The sequence below is a fragment of the Lobosporangium transversale genome (genome assembly GCF_002105155.1).
Source record: "Lobosporangium transversale strain NRRL 3116 chromosome Unknown BCR41scaffold_44, whole genome shotgun sequence".
In the NCBI taxonomy this organism is placed as follows: domain Eukaryota; kingdom Fungi; phylum Mortierellomycota; class Mortierellomycetes; order Mortierellales; family Mortierellaceae; genus Lobosporangium; species Lobosporangium transversale.
This window is the reverse complement of record NW_019029022.1, coordinates 297,367-316,622: the sequence shown is the minus strand read 5'-3', so window position 1 is coordinate 316,622 and position 19,256 is coordinate 297,367. Positions and strand designations below refer to the sequence as shown.

Genomic DNA, 19,256 nt, shown 5'->3' with positions numbered 1-19,256 from the left:
GTGATCGTGGAGATCGTGAGCGTGAATATCTTCGACGTCGCTTCTCCCTCTCTCTATCTTCGATACTATCGCTCCTGCGCCGCTCAGAACGAGGAGAACGTGAGCGTGATCGCCATCGTGATCGTGATTCAGGGGATGATTGTCGTCTGGATTCTTTGTCAGATGGTACTGGAGGCGATTCGGGCATGATCTTTTTTATTGCATGAATGGTTTTTTTTTTTTTTTTTTTAAGAAAAAAGTTGTTACATAGAGCTATGATTGGGCGCGCCCCTTAATTTCTGGGCTAAGCAAATGTAGAGACTGTTAGGCTCGTCACCAGCCTGAGGTCGAAGCCACGTGCTACGAATGAACGTGCTGCAAGGCGGAATTACCTGTTGAGGCAATTTGTGGCCGCTCTTGCCGAAGCTTCTTACTCAGGCTGGGGACAACGTTACAAATTTTTTTTTTTTCAAAATTTTTTTGAAGTTGAAAAACATATGGGAGTTCAAATGTTCTAACGGTCAAAAAAAAAAAAAATTTGAAAAAGATGCTGCAATTTTTTTTCTCCAAATTTTTTTTTTGAAGTCGAAAAACATATACGAGTTCATACAATTTTTTTCCTTGCCAAATATTGTCGTCTTCACACTATGAGCACTACCCTGCCCGCACGCTTCAACATAAATGACAATTACTGTATGCATTCACTGTTCTCACGCTCTTTTCTCCTCTCTCATCCCCACCAACACTCTTGCATCCTAACTTTGCTATTCAGAAATTAAAGATAAAAAAAATAAAAATAAAAGCAACAAAAGTGAAGTTTGTAACAAATACGAAGCAGAAGGAAGACAAATATTGATCAGACACTAGCTAAGATCTTCCAGAATATGGAAAAGCACAGGCTTACTCTCAAGGGCTTTCTAAAAGCATGCTTCGAGTCGAACGACTCAGACGTGAATTTGCACCATCCCAGCCTGAGTAAGAAGCTTCGGCAAGAGCGGCACAAATTGCCTCAACAGGTAATTCCGCCTTGCAGCACGTTCATTCGCAGCACGTGGCTTCGACCTCAGGCTGGTGACGAGCCTGAGACTGTAGAAGGGCATGAAGCTTTGTCTAATCTTGTGGGTCAAAGCAGCATACGTTTTATGCACCAAATAATGTTTTAAAACCAACTGTAGGGATACTGAATACGGTCATGAGTACCTCGCGCACAGAGTATGTTGCCATCGCAGGATGGAAGACTTGTGGCCCTGGTACAATGCAGTAAACCGCATGTTCATAAGCACAAGAAAAGCATTTCTTTAACAGGCGTTCTGCAAAATTATAGTGTACTACTTTTCTTTCAACCAGAGTTACATATTCGATGAACGTAACTCAGGCAAAGCATTAGATTTTCTAACAAGACAGGAGCCGATGGTGGTTCGTTCTCGTAGTGAATGGTATGCGGTACCAAAAAATAATAAAACAAAGAATAACCCATGCATTTTTTTTTTTTTTTTTTTTTTAATATTTTTTCTTTTCATTCTAAACAAGACGGCCAGCAGCATACTCTTTAGGGTCAAACAGCGTTGCTTGAATTGTTTTACCATCAAACTGTCGACCATGAAGTTGTACAGAAGCCGATCGTGCATCTGTTACATGCAAAAACACACAAATGCTAAAAATGTTAATTAAAACGCTAAAAAAAGTAATAATAATAAAAAAAACCAGAATCTCTGGAAGGGAGATAAAACAACTTACCAATAGGTGACACAAACTCGATAAAGATACGCAGAAGCCCTTCAAGGAGTGGTAACAATTGAACTCGAACAACAGGGCCATACTTACTACATTCTTCACGAAATTCCTCTTCAAGTTGATCATCAATATCAGCGGGGGTGGCGCTATATTGTAACCGAACCACAGTGGGCTGTACAGACGGCTCCTGAGATGTCGCAGGTGGCACAATACCTCCACTCCGGGCAAGGCTCTGCATGACCATATACCTTTGATTTCCACTAATGCTCATATTCTCTTCTGAGGCTACTGATTCTCTATCACCATTCATTACTGAGGACTGACCCATTGCAACCAACCGTTGGGCTGTAGAGGCTGCAGTCGCTGTAGCCTTTGCTATCACTGAAAATAACAAATGAATAAAGTAAGAAGAGCTTTTAGTCTACATACCATTTATAGCAACAGTCAAAAAGAAATAAAAAAGAAACCTTACTTGCTGGAGAAGGCGCAGCTGGAGGCGCGACGCGAGATTGAGCCGGCGTTGAAGTAACGGGAGTAACTGGAGGCATGTGTTCCAGTGCTTTCATGCCCTCAGGAAGAGGGCCACCAACAAGAGCTTTGCAAACTCCCATGGGCATATCCAGTAACATAAAGCCTTTCATAGATTCAACTAGAGTATCAACATTGGTTCCAGACTTAAACTGAACATATCTATAATCCATAAAGAGGTCCAGTGGGAATGAGTTAGTTCACACGCTACCATTATAAGCCATAATGAATTCGATCAGAGTTCTACGACCGACAATTTTTTCTTCCTTTTGTTTTACGGTGCATAAAGAGGATGAGCAGAAATATAGAGGAGAAAAGGAAAAAAACAAAAAAAAAAAGTAGGAAATAGGAGGTAGGATATAATAAAAAAAGAATAGGAAGCATAAACGGTCAGACTCTGGTGTGATTTGACGAATGGATTTCCGTATCACAAGTTATGAATGATAATTCTCCAAACCGATTGTCTACGAGCCACGGATCCATAGCTCAATGATGCGACACGACGATTCCAGAGGAGGCGGTGGATTTCCATGGCCGAAAAAAGACCGAAGCATGACTCGAAGGGCGAGACCTTAATGATATACATGTACGCGAACACCATAAGCAATATGCATCGGTCCAGGAGGCGCGGCCACCACCAAGGTGAGACGGGTAAAAAACACACACAACAATAACAAAAAAGAATAAAGACAAAAAAAAAAAAAAAAAAAAAAAAAAAAGATAAAATAAAATAAAATAAAAAAGATAAAAAAAGGAGTCGGGTCCAACGGAAAGAAGAAGCATGTTGATAAAAAATCGAATGAGCATGGACGTCGTCATTGGAATAAAATAAGTTATAAAAAAGAGCCAGCATGCTTCATTTTCTATCCCATCGTGACCAGTGGTTGCTCTGGTCCAAGAATGTTCCGTAATAACAGTGCTTTTCATCCGTAGCCCGTCATGACGAGCAGATCATTTTTTCATTCCAGACTCTTTGTTGTATCACCATCGTTCTTACCCGTATCCTTTATGTTTCCGTGTGACTGGATCAGGCTAGACATAGTGGACAGAAAAGATTGTGAGAACGCTTAAACTCGCAGATTTTATATTACAATCACTATTGCTTTTTATCCTTACCGTCAAAACACAGGTCTCAACCTCTCCAAAAGCAGCGAAAATCCCTGCTAGATCCATTTCTGAGACCAGAGATCCAATGTTGGCAACATAAATCCTATTCTCTGGTGGTTCGGGCAGATCGTTGATGACACTGGCATCATAGTTTTTGGGTCTTCCTATTTTGATATGTCGACCACCTACATCCACAGACTCTGAAGCTTGAACTGCCAAGATAGCAGCTTCGGGAAGCTCATATTCAACAAAACAAAAACCACGGTGCTTTCCTGTTGTTGGATCGACCTTAAGCACCAGCTCTCTGATGGCTCCAAAGCGACCAAGCTTTTGCCGAACATCCTCTTCCGATGCTTCAAACGAGATCGATCCAACGTAGACTCTGCAAAGTGATTTACGCTGCTCTACAACATTAGCTGTAGCGAGCGATGGCTCCGGTTCCGTTGCAGACGTTAGCGCTCCAGATTTAACCAACTATCAAAGATTAAGATCGTTCTTAATGAATTAACACACGCCCTTTCAAAAAAAAAAAAAAAAAAAAAAAAAAGACAGAAGCGTCATATATCAGGGCTAATTTATTTTATTTTTTTTCTTTTTTTCTTTTAGCAATACCTCCTCCTGGACTTCTCTTGCATACTGCTTTGCCAGTTCAAGTGCTGCTGTTTGCGAGGACGTGAGCCCCGTTTGAGGATCTTTTGTTTCGAACGATACCTCTTTCGAATTATTTACTTCAGTTGATGTCTCTTCTGAATCATTTACTTCGTTTGACGCCTCTTTTTAAATGTTTTCATTATTGCAAGATGGTTTGGTGGTGTTAGCAATCCGTACTTTTTTTTTTTTTTTTTTTTAGCATTTTGGAATCATGATTGGAAAAAATATACCTTGTTCAGCTGAACTTTCTTTTTTTATTCCATCCATTGTAGCGGACTCATCTGCTGTTGCCTCTGTTGAGTGATCAACGCGTTGCTTCTTTGCTTGATTTTCATCCTTGTCTATTGATGTTCGTGCTGAATCTTCCTCAGGCATGTCCACATCCTCATTGGATCTCTTGAGAGAATTAGCGCTGTTATTATCGTCTTCCATGAAGTTCCTTATGCTTAGAGACTGGAGTATATAAGGCAAGGTATATGAATGACAGTCAGGTTAAGGATGAATGCAGTTGGAAGGGGATCAGATTTAATAATGTGGGCTTTGAGCTGAGCAGTGATCGATTATTTAGTGTAAATATTAAAACCGTCCTGACATGTTTGCGCCACATTTGTTTCCTTGACTTTACATTTCACATTAACCAAGCATGCTTCGTTCACGAATCTTCAGAGCGGCTCTTGGACTTTGTCATAGCCGTCAAACTATCGCTTTGCAGGTAAGAACAAGATACCACTGCTAATGGGATTGTAAATTCAAGTTCGTAAAAAAATATGAGTTGGTTCACTTTATTTTATACCTTTTTTTTTTTTTTTTTTTTTTCTAGAGATCAGCACTCCCAGTATATAGAGCTCTTGCACAAGATCAGAAGCATGGATTCAAGACGAACGTTCTACAAGTCCGCAAGGGATATGTCGTTGAAATGAACAACACGCTTTCCATCGTCCTTAAGCGCGAAACATCTGTTGTAAGAGGTTTTTCTAAGAAATTTTATCCGGCTCATTTGGTCGCGGTCCATTTCATTTGTTATAATTGGCGGTATTCTTTTAATCATCGCTCAAAGCCTAAAATATAATCAATGAATTGTATTGTGACCAAATGAATCGAACAATACTTGGGCTTGGACAAAACTGTGTGTAGAAGATCGTATTTTTTTTGTAAGATCAAAGGAGTCACGCTCTTCCCTTCCAATTTCCACAATAGATGGGACGTGGCACTTCGACCGTCAAGGTAAAAAAGGCGATGATTGATGAGCCAAGATGTGATTGACCAGCTTAATTATTCAACACGAGAAATTCACAGATAAAGCGTTTTTTTTTTATTTTTATTTTTATTTTTATTTTTTTTATTTTTTTAAAAAAAAGCTTGAACTTCAAGATCTTCTTTCGGGAACTAAGCATACAGAGCGATTTCGATCTGATGATATGGTCGAGGTGACCGAGTTAAATGACCGCAAGTGTCAGTTCCTCTACAGAAATGATGGTCAAATTCATCTGATGGATCCCGATACATTTGAAATGTATGAAGTATCCGAGTCAGTCATGGAAGGTAAATTTCACAGCGATCAAAGCTTATTTTTCTCATATTCTCTTCATTGAACTTTAACGTTCTATTCTCCCTGCGACTCGCATTACTTATATTACGGGACATGTAGAGAAACAGATCCCAATGCTTCAGCAAGACATGATAGTACATTTGTCTCTCTACCAATCTGGTCCCGACGAGCCTGAACAACCAATTTCTATCAAATTGCCGACACAAGCAACCTTTGTGGTTAAAGAGGCCTATCCTTCAGCCGCACAGACCAATAAGGGAACCGTATATAAGAATGCAGACCTTGATAATGGCATTAGGGTGCAAGTCCCTGATTTTGTCAATATTGGTGATCGAGTCGTGGTTGATACTGAGACTGGAAAGTACGTGCGGCGAGCATAGAGTATATCACCATTTTTTCGAATATGCAACATCGACATACTATTGTTTATTGTATAGATGTATCCTTCAAAAAAAAAAAAAAAAAAAAAAAAATCAAGAAAATCAAAATCCCACTGCTGCTGCTTCCGCATCATCTGCGATAGCATCCTCATCCAGCTCGGTATCCCTTTCAAGGGCCTTCCGTGCCTTCATCAATCTATAGTTTTCAATGGCCTTTTTCCGTTCCTCCTCAATGATACGCCTGCCAGCAGGCGTCAAACTCTTAAGCCGCGAAGATTTCTTGGCAGTAGTTGACATGGGATCATCGCTACTGGCATCGGTTTTCCGCTTCTTCTCCTTATTGGTAACTTCAGCCACTATATCATCATAATCTTCCTCTCCAGGAGTATTCTTCCATTGTTTGTTGACCATAAAATCGTCATTCTTGCGCTTTTTGGGAAGTGCTGTCAAAGTTGGTGGTGCGTCAGCAATTTCATTCAGTCGAACTTTATCCTTGATAGTCTCAAACTCTTCGTACGCTTTTTCTTCCTGCGCCTTAAGCTTTTTAGCCTTTTCCTTTTCTTTGAGTTTTTCAAAATATCTTTTTTTTTTTTTTTTTTTTTTAGAAAAAAAAAAAAAAAAGCTTTCATTGTTTAGTATGGACGTATAAAAATATATGTCGAAAGGCATGTCCTATTCACATAATAGATAAACCTACTTTTTTTTCTTGGATCCCTTTGAGGTGTTGTCCATTGTTGCCTTCATCAATTTATCTCGCATGAATTCATCCACACGCCGTGAAAATTCGCTCATCTTTTCATTAGGCTTGATCCTGAGTTCTTCAGTTGAATGTTTCTTACCATTCTCTTTGTCATTGAGTTTATTGCTGTTATGGTTGGCGCCAGTCTTTGTACGACCATGATCTGTGCTTGATACTGATTTATTATTTCTTTTCTGCTCCTCTCTCTTCTTTTCAATCGATTCCTTCTTGAACATAATCCTTGAAAATGCCTTTGGCGTATCTGAAGCAGCATTTTTGAATGGTGATTCGTTGAATCTGATATTGATAATAAAAATGAAGAATAAAATAATAAATAATAAATAAAAAGGTGAGATTCAAGCGTAAAATCCTTTGCTTATAGTGCTTTTCTGATAGCTGCATTGTTATCGTACCCTCTGGCGTTTCTCTCGGCCACACGTTCAGAAAACTTTTTTCGTTTGTGTCCCATGGTTTTTTTAAAAATGTGGTTGAATGCTGAAAAAAAAAAAAAAAAAAAAAAAAAAAAGTGAGTGTATTGTATCCTGATTGGAAGCAGTCACGTACGCAAACAAAAAATAAATTCTCAATTCACGTGATACAAATCTGCTCCCGGGAAAAAAACAAGTGGCCATCAACAAACTGAATATCATCCCCTTCCATTACCTCTCACTATTTTTTTTAAATTTCAATTCTCTCTCCCCTCCTCACTCGCTTCATTTAGCTGTACAACATTCATTATGTCTGCCCCTGCTGCTGTTAACCCTGTTCGCAACGTATGTAATCTCACTGCAATTTCCAGATACTATCTATTCTAGTTTCCTTTGTTTGATCAGCTCGCCTAATCGGGGACTGATTTAGTATTTCATGCGGGATAATGTATTTTTTTATTGGATCGACAAAAAAAACCCGCTCCGGATGCAACGCGTTCAAGTCGGATATTTTACCTGTCGCTCGGAACACCTTATAATCTTTTCTTTTTTCTCTTCATTATTTGTTTTTTACGTCAAGGAGAATCCTTTTTATTATTATTTGTTGTTTCTCTACCCCTACCAACCATATGCGATTTTCATTTAAAAAGCTTTATCTCTTTTATTTCTATTTTTTTTAATCTTTGTAAACGTATTTTTTTTTTTATTTTAAGGTTGCACGTTGGTCTGCTTTGGCTGCCGGCTTGGTCTACGGCTATGTTCACCATAACACCCTCGCTGCTCAGGAGAACAAGCGCGCCGAACAAATCAAGGCTGAACAACGTGATCGTCTGATTGCTAAGGCTAAAGCTGAATGGGTTAGGATGAACTCCCCTACTGGAGGTAAGATTCCGATAGGACCTATTTTTTATTTAATTTATACGCGATTAGAATTGCTTTACCATTGTTTTTTTTTTTTTTTTTTTTTTTTTTGAATTGATATATTAAATGGGTATACAATGCTTTATTATTTCTCATAGGTGTTGTCACAGACCCTGATAGTCCCAACTTTGATCTTGAGAAGGCTTTGATCCATCTCTCCGAGACTGCATAAGAAAAGCAACAACATCAACATAGGATTCTTATCACTAGCCAACAATATATACTTTTTAGCATGGAGACGGAGAAGGCGAGTGAAATGGAGAAAAGAAAAGGAAAGAAAAAAAAAGTAACACGGAGGCAGCATTTTTGTAACAAATAAAAAGACAGCGACTCGTTTTTGGAGCGTAGTATTTTCTTCCTCTTATATTTTTATTTTGCAAGGTTTTACGACATTCATATCTTGTGCTATCAACATGGGGTTCAAGAACAACAAAAAAGAAAAAAGAAAAAAGATATTGAATAACTGGCAACGTCTACCAACACATTAAAACATCTACTTTTTCTTTTGGGTACAGATCAAGACTAAAGTCCTTGAGCGTTTATTTCTTTTTGGATGTTTTGTCCAGAAACTCAATATATTTGCTCGGTACGCCTTTCTCCTGCAATACCGCCGTGACGTTCTTAACTTGTGGGCCTTGAACCATGACTTCACGCAAATGTAACTTTGGCGATGCACCAACAAGTGGATTGACTAAGTGCAGACACATATAAAAAAAAAATTCTTAGCGATTTCACGCCAACAATCTAATACAAAAAAAAAGAAAAAAGTGCTGGGTGTAATGCTTTTGATGTGATTGTTGTCAACTTACTAGAAACACTGCTAGCACAAAGCACCTGGATCTCATGACCGAAAATATCCACGTCAATCATGAAATACTCGAGACCTGATACTTTTGTTACAGTCTTACGTCCCGTACGGATCTCCTGTGTGATTTGGATTGGCTTGACTCCTCCTTTGACAAATCGTGGCTCTTGATCTTTGTATCCAACAAAATGGTGGAGTACCATGTTGTTGAGAAGTCTACCGACATTTTTTTATTTATTCATTTTTTGTCATTGTTAGTTTTTTTTTTTTTTTTTTTTTTTTTTCTGTCCATTTCAATTGTGAAATAACGTAAAAAAATATGACGATAAAAATAATAATAATAATAAAAAAAAAAAAAAAATACCGGTCAATTGCCTGATCTCTTGGTAGTCGATCCAATACTTCCCCTTTTTTAGCGAGTGCCTCTCTCAGAATTTCGTCCGGCCTAATGATCCTTTGATTTTTTGGGTCAGACAACTGTTTTTCCTTGATGTATTCTGACATGAAACCTTTCAACTCATGTGGAACATAATATCCATCTTTTGAGCGACCAATTGCTTCAAAAAAGTCTCCTGTGGTACTGTTAGGCCGATAAGCTTCCAATACTTCCAATGCTTTTATATCAGATGAAGCCTGAGCAGATTGAGCCTCCGCTTTAGCTTGTTGTGCAGCCTGCTGTTCCACCGTTTTGTGGCCTCTAAAAGCTTTTAGCCTAAGCAAATTACAATTAGGAACAAAGAAAAAAAAAAAAAAGATTAATCATTACAATACTGCATGGTAATATTATGATATTCTCATACTTGTGGATATTAAAGAGCCAAAACATACTGGGGATGGTTCCAGTTCACTCCCAAGAGGAATATCTCGCCCTTGATTTCTTTGCACTTGATGAGATCTTGTTTCTCCACAGCCTTGAGCCACTTGGCGAGCTTTTTCCAGCTAGATTTTTTGATATCAGCCTCTGCAGCCTTTCCTCGCGCCCGGTTCGGAAGGATGTATGAAGAGTAAAGTGTCGAGGCATTCATTGGCAAAAGCTCTTTGGAGACGCTTTCTGTGATCTTAAACTTGAGTACGTGCAGCAACGCGTCATGCAGGTAATTGTCCACTTCTTCTGTTGAAAGAGAAACGGTCTCTCCTGTTGGCTCTGCAAGTTGTCCGGAACTAACCTCTGTCACACCCTCGGAATGATTATCGTTGACGTTGTTGAGGTTTCTATCGCTGCTTTCTTTTGCTGGTGCTTTCCCTTTAACATCACTAAGTGAAGTGTTTTCAAGCTCGTGTACCAACTCATTATCCTTCGCCTCTACACTATCTTCCAGCTTCTCACCTTTATCTTCATCACTGTCCTCGTCATATTCATCACCAAGTGGAGGCTTGGAAGTATCTGCATAGTCTGCAGGGAAATCTGGTTTGTTACCCATGGCCCAGAGTTGATCTTGATGAACATGCAAAATATGGACTGCCTTGCCTTTAGGCGATTGACTGTGTTTAGAAGAAATGATCTCTTGACCAGAAAGAGCCATAGTTCCAATGGCGAGCGGATATTTGTTTCCTCGGGCAAGGATAGTGACAAGTGCGCCTTCTTCCAGATCAGGAACATGTACGCCATGGGTAGTTATTACTCCTGGGATCATTAGATCGGCACCATTGCGAAGCTTATCCACAACAGGATTCCATGTCGTAAGAGCAGGAATCAGGTTGGGTAGTTGCCAAAGCATGTAGACTAAATAACGGTAATAGTAAAACAATGATGGCCTCTTACTAAGCTCTCTTCTATTTCTTGTATAATTACCGATAAGCTAAATAAAAGATTTTTTTTATTCTTTTACCTGTAGGAACAATTAAAGAATCCTTCTTGTTACTGCTGTTGCCGGAAATTTTAAACCACAATGGCGTCCCTTCCGCATCAGTGTAGAGTGTCCCAGGTTCTTCAATATAGGAGGTGAACTTTGCAGACTGCAGGCCTTCTGGGGCGATGATGGCATTGATAGGTGTGTCATTAATAGGAGGCATCTCTCGCAAAGAAGGAAAATTGGCAAGTATTTCATCTCTGAGGCGACGTCTGTCGCTAGAGCGTAGAGGCGAGAATGACTTGAGCGAGGCAACAGGTTTTTTGAACATGGCTCATGAAATGTAGAGAGGATTGAATTGCCAGACGTGAAAAAGAAATGAAAGAAGAAAAGAAAAAAAGAGACAGGCCCAACGTCTTTATTTAGTTACACTAATTGTTTTTAGTTTTAAATGTGCTGCGGCTGCAAGTCTGCATTCAAAAATTGCGTCAAACAGTCATAGAGCACACCGAGAAGGCTAAAATCGGTACATTCAAAGCTCAAAAGACCATGGAGACTCTTCCAATTGATAAAGAGTAAGGTAAGCCTCCTAGGCTGCGGAAGGAGCTCAAGATCTAGGGACATGCCAAGAATCTACGCTTATGGCAAAGCAGTATGGCTTTTTTCAACCAAGACAGAGATATGGATAGAGGAGGATGTAAAGCCCAGTCCAAGACCACCTTGTATCCAGTAACACACCCGATAGCCGCCTATCTCATCGTGCATGATCTGGGGCACAACAGAGCCAAAGATCAGGAAAAAGGAAATGTTGTAATAATGGAAACAGTGGCTTGATCCTTTCTGGGAAAGAAATAAAATATTTAAGAACTCAAGTGATAGCCCACCATGCCTCATCCTGTTGCCCTTTCAATAGATTCATTCATTTTACACAAATCTTATAGACACTCATAGGCAGCATGTCTTACCCAGACTATGCCATGTCGCAAGGAGGCGACGAGGATGGTGGCTTCGACTACCTTGAATTCGAAGCAGGTACTCAAGACTCACAATACGAGTATAACGACTATGGCATGGCCTCACAGACTCAACACAATGATGGTACTCAAGACGATTTAAATTTTATGAACCTTTCTTTGAGTGGTGGACCTCAATCTCAATCCGAACTTGGCAGACATGATGATAGTCCTGGGAACGGAGAACATAAGGGCGCTGAAGAAGTGGACGAACAAGATGGAGGTGATCAGCCTTTGGCACTGACCGAACTCCCCCCTCATGCATGCAAGTACGTAGTTATTCTTTACTTTTCTTTACTTTTTTTTTGTTTTTTGTTTTTTTTGTTTTTGTTGGCACAACGTCTATCTTCAAGGAACATTGGCTGCTATATCATGGATTAATAACATGGTACTATATAATATGTCCTCCTCTGAATAGATATTGCGGCATCCACTCGCCTGCTTCTGTTGTCAAGTGTGAAACATGTAAAAAGTGGTTTTGCAACTCACGTGGAAACACTTCTGGCTCACATATCATTAATCATCTCGTTCGTGCCAAGCACAAGGAGGTCGTGCTACACGCCTTGTCACCCTTGGGAGAGACCACGCTCGAATGCTATAACTGCGGATGCAAAAACGTATTTTTACTTGGCTTTATTCCCGCCAAAAGCGATACTGTTGTAGTCTTACTCTGTCGGTAAGCCTTCTTTTCTTATACCTGACTTATGAGCAATATTGTAGATGCTGTAGAAATTTACAGCTAAAATCATTTTCTTGTCTAAAATTTCCACCTGCTGGATTTAGTCAACCATGCGCCTCCATGCCAAGCAGCAAGGATATGAATTGGGATACATCCCAATGGCTTCCTTTGATTGATGACAGGTGCTTTTTATCATGGCTCGTCAAGATTCCACCAGAGCAGGAACAACTTCGAGCACGTCAGATTACTGCAATGCAAATTACAAAGCTTGAGGATCTCTGGAGAGAAAATCCGAACGCTACTTTGGAGGATCTTGAACGACCAGGAGCGGATGACGAACCGCAGTCAGTCTTGACAAGGTTGGTATATACAATTTTATATAGCCTATCATTGATTGTGCAGTTTTTTATTTTATTTTTATTTTTATTTTTATTTTTATTTTATTTTTTTGAACCAAGTAATCTACGGTAGCAATAATACTAAATCTAGCATTTTTCTATCATAGATATGAGGATGCATATCAATATCAAAATATTTTCGGACCTCTTGTCAAGATGGAGGCTGATTATGATAAAAGGCTTAAGGAATCACAGACACAGGACGGCATCACTGTTACGTGGGATATGGGGTTGAATCAAAAACGCGTTGCCTGGTTCGCGTTTGCAAAATTCGAGGAATTACGTCTGGCTGTCGGGGATGAACTTCGTCTCCGATACAATGGTGAATTGCGCAAGCCTTGGGAATGTACTGGTCACGTCATCAAGCTGCCCAATAGTATGTGAGCTCTGATCCTTTCAAGCATTAACAATAATGTTAATACCGAATATCTGAATGCATTCTCACTTTTCTTTTCTTTTTTTTTAGATGTCAGTGATGATGTAGGACTTGAGCTACGAAGAAGTGATGATACACCAGTGGAGATCAACCATAATTTTTCAGTAGACTTTGTGTGGAAATCGACTAGCTTTGACCGCATGCAACTGGCTATGAAGACTTTTGCGGTAGATGAATCTTCTGTGAGCGGTTATATTTACCATCGACTCTTAGGACATGAAGTAGAGTCTCAGATCTTGAAAACTCAAATGCCTAAACGGTTCTCTGCACCTAATCTACCTGAGCTCAACCATTCGCAAGTATTTGCTGTAAAGAGTGTCCTTCAGAAGCCTCTCAGTCTTATTCAAGGCCCCCCAGGCACTGGAAAAACGGTTACTTCAGCTTCATTGGTGTATCATCTTGCCAAGATGAATATGGGTCAAGTCTTAGTTTGCGCACCTAGTAACGTGGCTGTCGATCAGTTAACCGAAAAAATCAATGCAACGCGACTTAAAGTAGTACGCATGACTGCAAAATCGCGTGAGGCTCTGGATTCGCCTGTCAAGGCACTTACTTTACACGAGCAAGTTATTAATAACGACACAAACCCTGAGCTTCAAAAACTTATCCAACTCAAGAACGAGCAAGGTGAATTGAGTAGTAGTGATGAGAAGAAGTATAAGGCATTGAAGAAACAGTGCGAACGTGAGATTTTGAGCGTAAGTTAAAAAAAATTGAATATGGTCAACCGCTTGGTCAAAGCATTTTTATACGAGCCTAAATTCGAATACTCTATCATCCTATTTAGAACGCTGACGTCATTTTGTGCACCTGTGTCGGTGCTGGAGACCCTCGTTTGTCGAAACTCAAGTTCAGGACAGTGCTGATTGATGAGGCAACTCAAGCGACCGAGCCTGAGTGCATGATCCCTCTTGTTTTGGGAGCAAAGCAGGCTGTTCTCGTGGGTGATCATCAGCAACTCGGCCCTGTCATCATGAATAAGAAGGCTGCTAGAGCAGGCCTTTGCCAATCACTTTTCGAGCGTCTGATTATCTTGGGTCTGCACCCGATTCGTCTTCAGGTTCAATATCGTATGCATCCATGTCTTTCCGAATATCCTAGCAATATGTTTTATGAAGGATCACTTCAGAATGGTGTCACCACCGCAGAGCGTTTAAGGAAGCATGTGGACTTTCCATGGCCTGTAGCAGAGTCACCCATGTTCTTCTACTCGTGTCTTGGTCAGGAAGAGATTTCATCTTCAGGAACATCATATCTTAACCGTACAGAGGCTTCCAACTGTGAAAAGGTTGTTACCAAGTTTCTCAAATCTGGTATCCTACCTCAGCAGATTGGAATTATTACACCATATGAAGGCCAACGTTCTTATTTGGTGAACTACATGGGTTTTAACGGCTCTATGCGCAAAGAGCTCTATAAAGAAATTGAGGTTGCTAGTGTTGATGCTTTCCAAGGGCGAGAAAAAGACTATATTATTGTCAGCTGTGTTCGCAGTAACGAGCATCAGGGTATCGGTTTCTTGAATGATCCTCGTCGGTTAAATGTCGCTCTCACACGTGCACGGTATGGTCTAGTTATTTTAGGTAATCCCAAGGTTCTCAGCAAGGTAAACAATCACCGCTTGTAGTTTCTTTTCTTTTCTTTTCTTTTCTTAAGTAGGATTAACGTCGGGTCATGACCAATATGGAGGAATTTGTTTTATATTAACACTGTTTTATGTGAAATAATAGCATCCACTTTGGCATCATTTGCTCGTCCATTACAAAGAACTTGACTGCCTAGTAGAAGGACCATTGAACAATTTGAAGATCAGTATGATTCAGTTCAGCAAACCACGTAAGGCATACAATCCAGATGAGCGATTTCTTAATGGTCAAGCCCATGCTGTCGATGCTCGAGAGGTGTTTGCGCGACCTCCCTTGGCAAGTACAGGTATGAACTGCATGTTTTTTTAATTTGGACACAGTTTGATTGTTACTAAATGTAAAGCTGACACGGGTTTATTTTAAAAATTGCTTAGCACGCCGGGGCAACAGCCAATATGTATCGGAATACTCGAGTAGCTCTTCTCGATACAACAGTAACACCGGCCAGCCTAATGTTGGATCACAGGCTCCGTTCACTCAAGATTTGTCCCAGTCTTCTTATGCTGGAGGCCGCAAGAGTGGCAAATTGGCTGGTTTGAGTAACAACAACAATAATAACGGCATCAGCTCTCGCCCATTGACTCAGAATACATATTCGTCACAGGCATCCATCGGTATCTCACAATCAGATCGTCTTCATGGCGTACAGAACCATCATGGTTTAGGACATGGAATGAGTTCATTGATGAGTCAGGAGAGCATGGGCTATTTGGATGATTACAAGTCTCAGCAGGATGATTATCTGAGCCAGGATTCGTTTGCACCCAATGGATTCCAATCCCAGGGTTTTACACAGTATTAATAGCTGTTGATAAGGAGTCATACCAGGATATTCTCCCAACCTTTTATCTGGCACCTGACTGCGGGAAAAAAAAAAAAAAAGGAAGAAAGCCTCCAGAAATGCACAGCACCCTCAGCATATACCGCCCGCAAAAAACTTAAAACAAAAAAAAAAAAAAAACAAAAAAAAAAAAACAAAAAAAAAACGAAAAAACACAACTACTTGCAAAAGATTACAGTTTAAAAGGAGAGAAGGGAGGATTGGGGGCGCTGGCAGGGAGCAGAAAAAAAGAAAGAGGAATAAGTGCACTTCCCGTCTATTTGGGTTTAGTCCAATCGTTCAAGAGAGTATCCATCCGAGGCTCTTTCGTCGACTGTTTTCTTTTCTCTTTTTTTTTGTTCTCTCTTTGTGGATTTTTTATCTTGGCAAGAATTGTGGTTATGTAGAGCTGCCAAGCCTAGTGTTCAACATTCTCGAGCCTTTTTGCTTTACTCGATCCTGTTGTTGCTGTTTTTTTGGTACGCTGGTTAGGAAAGGGGGCTTGCCTAAACTAAAGCTCGCTGAGTCTCAAGTACCATGATCGGTTGTCTCCTGTGAAATATGAGGATTCCATTTTTGAAATAAAACAAAATAAATAAAATAGAAATCTATTTGATTTGCGTGCACTGCGAATGAAATGGCGATGAGGGTCTAGGTCAGCAAAGGCAAAGGCAAAGTCATCGTCATCAAGCACTTGGAGCATGTCATTAATATTGACGGATACAGTGCTGACAATCAAAGCAGGGCGATTACAACTGATTCCGAGTCTCATTTTAATTGGCGGTAGCGGTGACAACGTGCACAAGCAGTAAGCGTTGGTTGGGCAACACTTTCCTTACTTTATTTGCCACATTCTCTTTTTCTCTCTTTTCTTTTCTTTTGCATTTTTCATTTCTCCATTTCTTTCCTCTCTCGTGGACAGGTATTTCAGCATCAGAATTCAAGATATCGACAGGACAATACCAAGAAATACGAAAAAAAAAAAAAAAAAAAAAAAAAAAAAGATCATTCTATCATGAATACCGTCTCTGAAAAGTACGCCTATTCTTCTCCACATCAAGCTCAGACTGACGAAGTATCTATATTCAGGATCCTAGGAACAATAACCATTTGTCTCATCGTCATCGGCTCTGTCTTGGCCTTCTGTATCATGTGGATTGTTCGAGTTGGCAAGGCTGAGCACGCAGAAAAACAAGCCAAACTGGCCAAGAAGCAGGATTAAGTAGTGCTCAGAGCAAGACAAACAAAAGGACATTCAAACTTGCGTGGCTTCATTTGTCATTAATCGTCAGGTATCTTTATACACTATCTCATTCACTTCAGCTTCTATAGAAAATGATACAATATATACTTTTATAGCTATTTCTCGATTATTTTTTTTTTTTTTTTTTTTTTTTTTTTTTTAGCCAGAAGCTTCTTGATCAATTTGAGAATCCAAAAGATGTTTAGAGGTTAGTAAAGGTGATGGCATAGCTGATGTTGTTGTTGATTCTTCAGCGGAGAGCTTGACAGAATGAGGATAAAGAGCTCGATGAATATCTCCCCACCACGTACGACCATGCTCCTTAAACCATGCAACTAAAAGTAGAAGATTAATTAATGGAGAAAAGAATACTACTTAGTAAAATAACCAAAGGCTCTGCATAAAAGTAATAATAACAATAGAGGTAGTAGTAGAAAGCTTACTTGTTTTTCTAATCCCAATTTCGAATGGTACTTTAGGAGACCATCCTAGACTGATAAGCTTGCTGACATCAACAGCGTACCGAACATCATTAAAAACACGATCTTCAACAAAAACAATCCTATCAGAGCACTCTTTGCATTCCTTCAAATGCTGAACAACTTCGTCTTGTCTAGGGCCTGAATAGTCCCGACTACGCCCTTCAACTCCCACTAATCCTTCTCCAATTTCAGGTAATTGCGATTGGTTCAGAATATCGTTGTTGCTACCTGAAATGATGCTGTCCTTCGAGCGATCGGGAGTCCGGATTATCAAGCGATGGATCAAATCCTGAGCGAGCTCCAGATTGCAGGTTTCATGTCCACCTCCAATGTTGTACACTTGCCCAATCTCACCACGGTGCAAGATCACGTCCAATGCATTGGCCACATCGGTCACATATAAATATGTCCTAGAGTGCCGTCCAGACCCATGGATATAACAGTATCCTCCACCACTATGGCTATATCGCTTGCCGTTGCTGTTGCTTTTGTTATCGTGATCATGAGAACCACTACTACCATTGCTGATATTATTGGCGCCGCTAATGTAGCTATGACTAAGGCCATTATTGATGTTGTTGCCATCAACGAGACTCATGATGAACTTTGGAAATATCTTTTCTGGATACTGAAAAGGTCCATAAATATTATTGCTTCGGGTAATGATCACAGGAATACGAAATGATTTGTGATACGCCTGAACCATACATTCTGCTGCTGCTTTGGTCGCAGAATATGGGTTGGAAGGCGCCAATGGAGCGTCTTCTTTAGCATCGGGCTATAAGAAGTAATGTTAATAGATATTTAAAGTTAGAATCATACCAAAAGAGAAGTAAAGCAAGCGAAAAAAAAAAAAAAAAAAAAAAAAAAAAAAACCCGTCATACTTTACCAGACCAAACGGAACGGCTCCGTAGACTTCATCCGTGGATACAAAAATAAATCGCTTCATGCTATCTATTGACTTGACAGTATTAATTGATTTTCCATCGCCTCCACGAACAGGAGGACAAAACACTTTGCGAGTAGCCTCGAGCATAACATGGGTCCCCAAGACGTTATTCGTAGTGAAATCGATAGACTCTCCAAACGACTTGTCTACATGTGTCTGTGCGGCCATATGAATGACTGTATCAATTTGATACTCCATCATAGCATTCTGTACTGTGTCCAGATCGGTTATGTCCCCATGGATAAATTTGAAGTTTGGATATGGTTTCAAGCTTGTACGACCACTATTCTCTGTCATTTTTATGGCTCCTTGAGCTGATGCTGTTGATAATGTAGTCTTGACGTTCAATAGCTCATCTATTGTACTGGAAGATGGGTGCCTTGGATGGGATCCAGGGGGAAGGAAAGGATAAAGATTGTTGAGAGAACTACAATAATCCAACTTGTCGAGTACAAGAACAAAGTACTCCGGGTAGTTAAGGACCAGTTTCCTGACAAGAGCAGAGCCTCTAGAAATAGTGTCAAATGTCATTAGTTTTCATATTGTAACCCGTATCACCTCAACTGAAATTAAAAAAAAAAAAAAAAAAAAAAAAAAAGGGAGAATGAGAGAATGAGAGAATGACGAGGAAACCTCATCATAAAGGAAATAAGTATCTCTCTACACTCACATAAACCCTGCTCCTCCTGTCAAAAGAATCCTTTTTGTATAGACACCATCGAAGTTACAAGCTGCACCAGATGAAGCAAGTGAAGCAGGCGAATCGTTGCGTCCAAGAAGGTCAGTATGAATGTCGTCTAAAAGTGCATCCTGAGAATTCATCGCTGGGGCATGGCTGGAATCCCAGGGATGACAATGAGAGATGAAGTGTATATTAATTAAACTGAAAGGAAGAAAAGAAAAAGAAAGATGTGCGAAAAGCAAATTGGCCGTTTCAGCAACATTTGTTCCCGACCCCTGCAGTGACTGTCGGTATGT

At 40.0% G+C, this 19,256-nt stretch overlaps 6 protein-coding genes across 6 annotated transcripts; 2 read left to right on the top strand and 4 right to left on the bottom strand.

Annotated features, from left to right (window-relative positions):
* Positions 1-1,489: 1,489 nt before the first annotated feature.
* BCR41DRAFT_360735 (hypothetical protein) lies at positions 1,490-4,574 on the bottom strand. The gene is made up of 7 exons (XM_022025414.1): positions 4,230-4,574; positions 3,961-4,121; positions 3,358-3,822; positions 3,239-3,273; positions 2,186-2,403; positions 1,717-2,094; positions 1,490-1,607 (listed from the first exon to the last, which is right to left on the bottom strand). The coding sequence occupies exons 1-7, from the start codon at positions 4,429-4,431 to the stop codon at positions 1,501-1,503; spliced, it is 1,566 nt and encodes a 521-aa protein (XP_021877731.1). The 5' UTR covers positions 4,432-4,574; the 3' UTR covers positions 1,490-1,500.
* Positions 4,575-4,605: 31 nt separating this feature from the next.
* Positions 4,606-5,964, top strand: BCR41DRAFT_360734 (hypothetical protein). The gene is made up of 5 exons (XM_022025413.1): positions 4,606-4,711; positions 4,820-4,960; positions 5,197-5,223; positions 5,358-5,541; positions 5,648-5,964. Exons 1-5 carry the CDS (start codon positions 4,643-4,645, stop codon positions 5,926-5,928), a joined length of 702 nt encoding a protein of 233 aa, XP_021877730.1. The 5' UTR covers positions 4,606-4,642; the 3' UTR covers positions 5,929-5,964.
* Positions 5,965-5,996: 32 nt separating this feature from the next.
* BCR41DRAFT_425044 (hypothetical protein) lies at positions 5,997-7,154 on the bottom strand. Its single transcript, XM_022030526.1, has 3 exons — positions 7,081-7,154; positions 6,626-6,964; positions 5,997-6,508 (listed from the first exon to the last, which is right to left on the bottom strand). Exons 1-3 carry the CDS (start codon positions 7,134-7,136, stop codon positions 6,031-6,033), a joined length of 873 nt encoding a protein of 290 aa, XP_021877729.1. The 5' UTR covers positions 7,137-7,154; the 3' UTR covers positions 5,997-6,030.
* Positions 7,155-7,335: 181 nt separating this feature from the next.
* Positions 7,336-8,300, top strand: BCR41DRAFT_360729 (ATP synthase E chain-domain-containing protein). The gene is made up of 3 exons (XM_022025412.1): positions 7,336-7,440; positions 7,809-7,977; positions 8,115-8,300. Exons 1-3 carry the CDS (start codon positions 7,405-7,407, stop codon positions 8,186-8,188), a joined length of 279 nt encoding a protein of 92 aa, XP_021877728.1. The 5' UTR covers positions 7,336-7,404; the 3' UTR covers positions 8,189-8,300.
* A 255-nt stretch (positions 8,301-8,555) lies between these two features.
* BCR41DRAFT_311427 (hypothetical protein) lies at positions 8,556-10,942 on the bottom strand (the record flags this gene model as incomplete). Its single annotated transcript, XM_022021035.1, has 6 exons — positions 8,556-8,707; positions 8,826-9,037; positions 9,186-9,533; positions 9,650-10,052; positions 10,131-10,544; positions 10,651-10,942. The coding sequence occupies 6 exons, from the start codon at positions 10,940-10,942 to the stop codon at positions 8,556-8,558; spliced, it is 1,821 nt and encodes a 606-aa protein (XP_021877727.1).
* Positions 10,943-17,005: 6,063 nt separating this feature from the next.
* BCR41DRAFT_400004 (hypothetical protein) lies at positions 17,006-19,100 on the bottom strand (the record flags this gene model as incomplete). The annotated part of the gene is made up of 4 exons (XM_022029111.1): positions 17,006-17,181; positions 17,290-18,106; positions 18,219-18,786; positions 18,949-19,100. 4 exons carry the CDS (start codon positions 19,098-19,100, stop codon positions 17,006-17,008), a joined length of 1,713 nt encoding a protein of 570 aa, XP_021877726.1.
* Positions 19,101-19,256: the final 156 nt, after the last annotated feature.